General features: G+C 30.5%; 1 protein-coding gene across 2 annotated transcripts in view; it reads left to right on the top strand.

Annotated features, from left to right (window-relative positions):
- The first annotated feature begins 8,653 nt into the window (after window positions 1–8,653).
- Window positions 8,654–10,166, top strand: part of LOC124532168 (pyrokinin-1 receptor-like) — a 28,219-nt gene continuing 26,706 nt past the window's right edge. For both annotated transcript variants that reach the window (XM_047106898.1, XM_047106899.1), the window contains exon 1: window positions 8,654–9,454. In XM_047106898.1, the coding sequence (XP_046962854.1) occupies window positions 8,662–9,454 (793 nt within the window). In that variant the 5' untranslated portion in view covers window positions 8,654–8,661. The remainder of the gene's footprint in view (window positions 9,455–10,166) is intronic.

The raw sequence follows: 10,166 nt of genomic DNA, 5'->3' as shown, positions 1-10,166 counted from the left end.
CGAACAATAGTCAATAAACTCTACTCTTGTATAATTCAGATCCACCGTATTTTTGGTTAGAATAAAATTGTTCACTAGAAGCGAGCCTTCCTTTTCTTTTCTTTGAAAATTGTCAGGGAGTAATTTGACACGCTTTTACCGGTGGCCGCATGTCAAAGCAACGCACGACATGTGACGATATTGACTAATTTCTCAGAATTACTCGCGAACAAGTCCAATTAAGGTAGAAAGTTAATTTATGATATTCAGACATACACACAATTTGAAATATTGCTCAATATCTATAGTATGTATTAAAAAAATTAAGAACCTCGAATGCACCCATATAAAGTTAGTTTATAATTTAAATGGAAATCTCACTCTATGATACATTATTTCTTATTAAAATGTGCTCACTTCACCACGACTGAATTATATATAAAAAGTGGTTGAGAGTCACGTGCTCTCACCACAGGACCATTTCAGTTCCATATAAAAAAAAAATAAGCTCGCGAAACTCATACACACGTAGCAGATGTAAAACCTTTTTACCTGATATATTTTAGGTTGCAATTAAATTTGACCTTAAAAATTCACTCCTTGGGCGTAAAGGAGGTTTAATTCTATTTACTTCACGGGATTCGAAGATATAATGGTAAACAGTGTTTGTTTGCAATCTGTAACTATCGTACGATTGCAAAGTATGGATCCGCAATATAAGTAATACCAGCACATCTAGTTTAATTAAATCCGTCATGTTGCATCATCCTTCAGGAAAAGACATTTTTTTAGTTGATAAATATCATATAAAATATTTAAGTAGGGATATAAATAAAATTTCGTATAAACTAATCTTTAATGTTGTTGTATAATTGGTTTTATAATAAAATTAAAGTAAAGCGTTTTCATATGTGCGTCTATAGCGTTATCCGTCGAAATATATGGAAACTTAGAGTTTAATTAAATAGTACTTAAATTATAATATGGATATATTTCATTGATTATAGATATTAATTATCATTATATTAATTTAGAACACAATATCAATACGAATGTCAGACAAATATAATGGCATAACAGACAAGAAAAATATTTTTATAAATCAGTAATTATTAATTCGCATCAACATTGATTTAAATTATGCCAATCATAACGATATTATTATCGAGAATAATGTCATGAAATACATAGGATAATCCAATTACAATTCTCATAGGAAAACTACAAAATTATAAGGGCAGATTTGGCTTAAATTTATTCAAATGGGGTGTGGTTTCATTAAATGTATTTTTATTTAATAAAATACTTACATCTTGAGTTTAACTCAATAGATAGAATGGAATATTTCCTGCATCAATTACTGAAGTAACAGACTTCGATATAAATAGCCCGTACTTTCACAAACAATTTAAAAAGTTTATAAAATCGAAGGGCAACATTTTGTAATATAATCCAACGTGTTTTCGTTTCATTTTTTTCATAATAATTTATCATAACACTTAAAAGCAATAATGTTTTCAAAACAATTCTACTCATGAAATTTACTCATCTTCAAATTGATAAATTTATACGCTCTTGTCATGTCGTTTAAAATTTTTTCTATAAATAGGATATCCGTTATTACGGATGTACTATGCATGTTTGCACCGAATGTTATTACATTAATTAAAATATCAATTTATAATTTGTCTGTTATATTTTTTGTTTTATTAGGTATCTTATGAATCTCTTATATTTTTATGTACTTGTTGATAATATTGTGATCTTTTATTTTTACCGACATTCGTATTAGTATATTTAAAATTAAGTTAATCCGTAATTACAAAACATCGTCAGTTTCTAAAACGAGCTACTTTTTTATTTTGTTCGCAACCATTATTTGAGCTCTTACTTACCCAGCAGTTGACAAGGTTTGTAATTAATAAAATAAACTTTCTATACAGCAGCCAATAAAATAGAAGCTTAGTAATACTCTTTATTATAATAATCTTTCAGATTCGAAAATTGATCAGTATAATATTATTATTTTTAATATCTCCCTACAAGAAATTGTATTTTTAAATGAAAATATGTAGATTCCAATAAAAATTAAAATTATGGAGTCTCCACCTAAAGGTATTAAGTTATTATTAATTATTATTAAAAAGCCGGTCAAGTAGGAGTCAAACTAAAGTGTAGTGTTTTTTGTACTTTGTTGATAAAAATTTAGTTAATAAAAAGAGGGCGTAAATAAAATGAAGACTATAACAAGACGGTTAAAATACTAATATAAAAGAATTAAAAAACAAGAAATGTGCAACTCAACGCGGATGCATAAAAATAAGTTTACTTACATTAATAATAACAAAATATCTTTGTAAACAAGTTCGACATTTAATAGTATAACTTTATTTTAAAGTGTAGGTATTCTGTTGTATAAGCACAGACAGTATCCACTAAATCAATTGAATTTGTTATTTTTTATATAAAATAATACTTTATAAATTATGACACTGCAGATTAGAGTTCCTCAAATATTAAATGAAGTTTGAACATATTGCTATTAAATAACTGTATTTATTAAATTTACATAATTTATAATTGAAGATATGTATTTTAAATCTATATTTATATAATCTTGTTGTGACCAATGCATCATTTTAGTCAGCCGTGTATAGATCAAATCATTTTCAAATATGAAATCGGACTCAATTTGGTAGTAACGCGTGGCTTACTTTGGTAATTACACGTGAAGCAACTATAAGTTTAACTATTTATATAATGTTTTAACAGTCCTTGATACAAGAGCATTTACTTTATGATTTCATTGTCAATAGAGTTAAAAATTGTACTCGGTCGTCTTCAACTCGGTTGGATGGAGTTATACAAGTTTAAAATTCAATTGTAGGATTGGATTGGTGTCTCGGACACAGTCATGAGTAACTTTTTATAAAGATATAGTTGGAATTCTTTCAAATAAAATTAAAAAAAAAATAATTGTAGTATAATATTTATAAACGAAACTATAGACCTTAACAACTACAACAGGAAAGGCCGTGACAGCATATATTTATAAATAAAAAATAGCAACTACTTGAATGAATTGATGTGTGTAATTTATATCTTCATATTTTATATCATATTTATATTAGGTTGGGGAAAAAGTCTTTTCGCATATAGTATGTATGAACTTTTAATAAAATCTCTTTGGCTATACCATTTGTATCTGGCTGGTTTTGGTATCATTAAAAAGTTTTAATTTTAAAGAAGGCACTTCCAAATTCAAATTAGGAATTTGTGTGATTTTCATTTGTTTTTGTTGTTGTTAAAATGAGTGAATCTAAAGAAGAAATTCGATACATTTTAAAATTTTACTATAAAAAAGGTAAAAATGCAACTCAAGCCGCGAAAAAAATTTGTGATGTTTATGGACCTAATGCAGTATCTGTGAGAGTAGCGCAAGTTTGGTTTAAGCGTTTTCAAGCCGGAAATTTTGATATCAAAGATGCATCTCGCTCTGGTCGCGGCCGTGGTCAAAGGCCGGTCAAGCTTCACAGACTGTGGCAAAACCCGGATTAACTCGCAACAAGGTAATGCTGTGTGTATGTTGGGATTGGAAGGGCATCATTCATTATGAGCTATTACCGCCCGGCAGGACCATCGATTCAGAACTGTATTGCGAACAATTGATGAGATTGAAGCAAGAAATTGAGAGAAAGCGGCCAGAATTGATCAACAGAAGGGGTGTGGTTTTTCACCATGACAACACTAGACCTCACACATATTTAGCCACTCAACAAAAATTACGAGAGTTTGGCTGGGAGGTATTAATGCATCCGCCGTATAGTCCTGACCTTGCACCTTCAGATTTTCATCTGTTTCGGTCTCTGCAGAATTCCTTAGGCAGTGTCAGGTTAACATCACGAGAGGACTGCCAAAACCACTTGTCGCAGTTTTTCGATCAGAAGCCCCAAAATTTTTACAGCAATGGGATCATGTCACTACCCACAAGATGGCAAAAAGTTATGGAACAAAATGGCACCTACATACTTTAGTCAAATGTAAATAAACTATAAAAAAAACTTTTTGAATTTTCATATAAAATACGAAGAAACTTTTTCCCCAACCTATTATATCAGTATATATCCTTATTTACATATTTAAGCGTTTTGAGTTAAAGGATGATAGTCCGGTTATATTTTTATTAAATAACGTTGAATTGGCATCATCTCTACAGATTGATTATTCATAGATATTCAGTATAATCGTTGTGTACGAGCGATAAGATCATTCAAAGCGACGATGTTTGCAATTATTTTACTTAATAATTAAAAATGGTATACAGCTTTTACTATAATTCGTGCAAAGCATAGTTTGTATATTTTTATGTTTGTTGTTACTGCTGTTCCTTTATTGGGACAAAAAAAAATTTTTAGGGAATATATCATATTGGGAACTAAATAAGTAAATACATAGAAAAGATTCAAAGTTACAGGGATTATAAGTGGTCTGGATGTATGTTTCGTCGATTTTTGATTCAATCGATACGAAAGGAATTTGTTCATCAGAATAATAAGTAATTGTGAAATGTAGAATAACGTTTTTTTAATGTTTTGAAGCGGCAACAAACTCGTATAGCGCTTTATATATATTTTAATGTAACTTATTGTTAAGATATCGGTGTTAATAATTTAATTTCAGTTTTTTTTAATGGAAGTAAAATGCATAGATGCAAACATGGACGTTTGTTTGTGACAAAAAGTTCCTACTGCGCTTTCATTAGGCAGAACGCGATTGTAAAACTCTTTAAATTGAATCTAATTAGAGAGCTTTAATGAAATTTCGAGACTATAAGTATTTAGACAATTTTGCCTATAGAAAAACAGTAATTGTTTAAGTAACACATTTAATGTAATAATTTATAAAAAAAAATTAAGACAGTTATAACGTGTTTTGTTTTGTTTGACAAATTAACCTACATAAAAATACGTATTAATTCCGTATTATAAACATTTATATGCTAAAAGATTTGTATCTTGTTTTGTTATTTGTATATAATCAAATATTTATGTAGCACTATTGAAAAACGTTTGGTGCCGCCAATTTCTAATCTGTTATAGCATTTGGCACACAAAATGGTGTTCTAGTATATTCAGTATAAAATTGAATATAATCGCATAAAATACCATATGCTGTAGGAACAGGAAATAGCTAAAATTATTTCAATAATGTTCAAACGTTCATAACCAACAGCTGTTTTAAAAACGTTAAATAACAGTGTGCGTTATTTTAATAACAAACATATTTTAAACCATTTGTATATAGAATAACAAATAGAACTGCGAAAATGAAGTATAAATATATTTTTTATTATTAGGTTGCCGTTAAATTCTATAAGTATTTATATACCAATTTGATCATTTTAACAACTTTATTTTGTGCCAATCAACAACAATAATGACGAATACTAATATCTATGAATTTGTATTGTGTTGGAGAAAAGAACAATTGTTGTTTTTGCAATGAATAACTTCCATTGGTGTATTTATATCAATAGGTTACGTGACTACTATTTGCTGTCAGCCTATTGGAATGAAATAGAGAATATTTTACTCGAATTTCTAGAATCTAGAGCTAGCTGTAATACAACATTGTTTCAATATTTTTTTTTATTCACTCACGGTTACGCGTCACCTTTTCGCACAGATATATTGTTGATGAACAAACGTACATTTTTAGGTTTTATTTTTAGTAGGCGCAGAAGTTTCATCACAATTATAAGTAACATTAATTTTGTAGAAAAAATGCATAAAATCAACAATTATCTATCGACAGTTCGATCTGCGAAGAAAAAACGCAGACGTATAATTTAATCCAAAAATATATCTACATACAGTGGACTCTCGGTAATCCGGCCCTTGGCTAGTTCTGCACCCCCTGGAATCCGACATACCTCATCATAGAATTTTTACAATCTTCGCTAATGCTGGTAAAGCATGATTGTGTGCTCACAATAAATGTAAATACAATTTGTAACCTGCTGGTTACAAATTGTATTTACACACTGCATGCGAAAACGATGCGGCTATATTTAATTATGATTGGTACTTCAGAGTAAAATATAGATACTTATTATTGGATATGTAATCTCTCGGATTACAAGTTATTGTTTTGTAAAAATCCGGGAGTCCACTGTATTTTATAATGGCAATAGCCTGAAAGCGATGGAAATATACCAAAGTACGTTGTCGTCTAAATTTTTGTCGGTAGTGGTAAATTATTATCGACGATCAAGCCCTTTCCAACCAACGTTATTCATTATTTTTCGCAAAAATGTTGGATCAATCGCCATTTTCGTTTTTCGCTTTTTAATCCCGGTTGATATTAGACAACCGATACGACTTAGGAACTGTAAAAAAACCTACACATTCTTAAAGGCCGGTAACATACCTGCAAGCCCTCCGGTATTGCATAAGTCCATAGCGGTTACATTCACTGATTGAAAAGTTGATGGCGTCTTTTAGGGAATATTTAGTATTTTTTATAGTATACACTTTGTCTTAAAAATAATTAAACTAAATAATTCTGAGTACTTGCCCTGCTAGTATTGTTTAATATGTAATAGGATTTTAGCTTCACAATTATTATTATTTTTTATAAGTAATTTAGTTACTTTCATATAATGAGAGTATGAACGACACAGTTACGAAATAAGGATATCGTGTAATATGTATAATTTGCATTTATAAAACAGGAATAGATACGTAAATACAGTATACAATACAAGTGGCTAAGTGAACTAAAGAATTACCAAAAAAACGCGACTACATAATGCACTTATGTTTTAAAAGTAGTGTGAAGCTTCAAAATCGATCATTCACTGTCGTAGCACGTTTCAGTAAGCAACGAAACAGTATTCCTAAAGATATATTCTCAATTTATTTCCCATTGTTGAACGATTGACTGGTATGTGTAGCTTGTGTATTTTAAAGCTGTTGTATTTAAATATAGTTTACTAAAGAAAATATATACTTCCTTTTGTCTCGCAATAACATTAATGAAATAACTTACCATGGGCCTGCTTCGGGGAGTCGAAGGTACTCGTAATTAAGAAAAATAGGGTTGAATTATTTACAAGTTTTATTTAGAATTAGCGTAAAAACCGGGGGAGTGCTGTAGAATGTATTGGCGTAATTACGGGATAGGCTTTTTGTTTGTATTTTGTTTGATTGAGGTTACATTAATTATGTGCTAGAAACTGGATGATTTCCGACATAAGCTGTATAATGTATTTCTAGAAGAATAAAATTGGTCGTTGTAGTGAGTGATTCATAATAAGTTTACAAAAATATTTAAAAATGTATAGTGTTCTGCTGGATCTCTTATAACTCTTGTATTCTTAGAATACTAAATAAAAAAATACAATTTTTTAATCCAGAGATTTATGTTTTAATAATTCAAAAATCTAGAACGCAGTAGTTTTTGTAATACACTTAAATAATTCACAATCGTTTTTTTTGTATAATTCATGCAAAACTTAGAGCTCAATGAATATTACCGATTTACGTGGAACATTTCAAGGAATTAGGTAATGGCCTGAGTTTCATCACGGAATTAGAGCCGTTTGGAAGTTGTAATTATAATTCGTTCTAAAATAATAATGGCTGGGACGCCAAAGGCTCTTAAATTTATATTAATGAAATGATATCAGCCTTTAAATTTATCTATTGTTTATGATGTAACTTCAAATAAATTATCAGTTTTTTGGCATGTGACTTTGGCGAAATAATCTGTGCCCTCTTGTCACAAATAAAAGCCATAGAAAAGGTGTTTCTTAAGAGAAACTACAAGACTAAGAAACTACAAACTAAAAGAATAAGGTCTTTATTAATATTGCCTAGGTATCGTCTAACTAAAATTCTTTTTTCCTATCTATGGAATTAATGTATCTTACACTTTTAGTAGCCAATAAATAACGAGGGAAAATTTTAACACGCTGGGCGGATGGAGATGTGTAAAATTTACACAGTTAAAATTTATATGGAGGCCAAAAATAGAACCTAATAACCGGTATTATAAAGTACAGAGACTCCTAATGTCAACACTTGTCAAATTCAAATATAGAATTACATATTCACGCATGAGTTAGGGACTCTCATACTTACAAGAAGTGTGCAGGTATCTAAAAATACATATTATAATGTTTTATTTAAAAAATATATTAAGTTACCATCGAGGGGGGCGTATTTGTGAGCGGATAGATCTTTAACAATTAATAATAATATTTGTTTCTCGGGATTATTGTAATTTTTAACATTATCAAAATTGATGTGTTAGGTCTCCAAATATTGTTTATAAATATTAAATGTTATGAATAAATACTGACGGCGAAGACATTACTTGACGCTACGCTTGAAATAAAATATTTATTTATATCGCTTTGCGTATAAAAATATAATCTAGAGGTAAAAACGAAATGGTTTGTACGAAGTAAAAAATAATGCTGTTTTCTCATCTCTGAATGACAAGAGCTTTGGATGTATGTAATATTAAATTATAAAGAAAAAAATAAATGTAACATTGGTACTATATCAGTGACATATATTCCGTATATTTTCGCTAAATTTTCTATAATTTTTATACCTATTTTTAAACGTTGTTGTTTGATGTCTTTTTATTTTGTTTCAGGTAGATTTCAATTATATGAAAATGGAGTATGATGACGAAGAAATATATTTCCTGAACGGAACGAATGGAACTGACCAAACTTCCAGTTTCTCGGAGCCCGAATCTCTCAATGTGATCATTCCCCTCACAATTATTTACATCGTTATTTTTATTGCCGGCGTTTTAGGAAACATAAGCACTTGTGTTGTGATCGGCAGGAATCGATCCATGCATACAGCCACGAACTTCTACCTGTTCAGTTTAGCAATCTCCGATCTACTTCTTTTGCTGTGTGGTTTGCCTCTAGAAGTATACCGCTTATGGAGGCCACTCTCTTACCCTCTCGGCGAAGTGGTATGCATAACATTTGGACTCATATCCGAAACATCTGCGAACGCAACAGTATTAACAATAACCGCGTTTACGGTGGAGAGATACATTGCAATATGTCGTCCATTTATATCACACACGATGTCTAAATCATCCAGAGCAGTGCGTTACATAATACTCATTTGTATTTGTGCCCTTTGTGCGGCTGTGCCTCAAGCCATGCAATTCGGTGTAGTGACATATAGTGAGAAAGGACAAAATATTAGTGCGTGCACCGTCAAAGGTCATGGGGTGCACCAAGTGTTTGTTACGTCAAGTTTTGTGTTTTTCGTAGTACCGATGTCGTTGATCACAGTGCTGTACGCGCTGATTGGTGTCAAACTTCGTTCGTCACATATCCTTCATGTTGTAAAAAAACCATCGGATGAAAGTAAACGCTTTAATGGAGCGCCGCGGTTTAGAAACGGTGCCTCGCAGAGAAAGGTCATTAGAATGTTAGGTAAGTACTTTGTGTTTTTTTTAATATATTGTGTATAGTAATAGTATATACAAAGGTAACAAAAAACAACTTATATTTTATTGCAGGTTACTTGCTGTAATTTAACTTGGTGGTAGGGATCTGTGCAAGTAGGTCTGAGTAGATACAAACCACTCATCATACCGCCAAACAGCAACGCACTTAGTATTTCTCCGGTTTGATAGGTCCACTGTCACTACTGGCATAAGGACATAACATCTTGGCGCATGTTTTTATGAGGAATTATTAATATTTGTAAACAGTAAGAATATCTCTGACCACTTACCATCAGGTGGCCCAGTTATGAGTCCGCACTCTTAAGTGCCATAAAAAAGGTACGCCATTCTCTTTTTTTTTCTGATTATTTATTGAGGTATTTATATAATTCTTGTTTTCGTTAGTCCATCTAATTACCGAAATCTAACAAGGACACTTTATTTTATTCTCGTGAAAAAGAAGTCAATGTGATTTTGTAAATTTATCTTATATTTTATTAATTTATGTACCTTATATTTTATTTAATACGTACCGGTTTTTTTCGGCAAAGGTCGGATTCGAGTTGATTTCTTTTTCGTTTTTAATATAAATGAATATGTTTCGAATAGAATACTAAACTTATTTTACATATCCTCATATAGCTTTGACATTGACTAAATCAAAATCTTTTAATGGAATTAATAATATACCTTGATAG

This window comes from Vanessa cardui, chromosome 8 (assembly GCF_905220365.1).
Source record: "Vanessa cardui chromosome 8, ilVanCard2.1, whole genome shotgun sequence".
NCBI classification, from domain to species: domain Eukaryota; kingdom Metazoa; phylum Arthropoda; class Insecta; order Lepidoptera; family Nymphalidae; genus Vanessa; species Vanessa cardui.
This window is presented reverse-complemented; position numbering and strand designations above follow the sequence as displayed.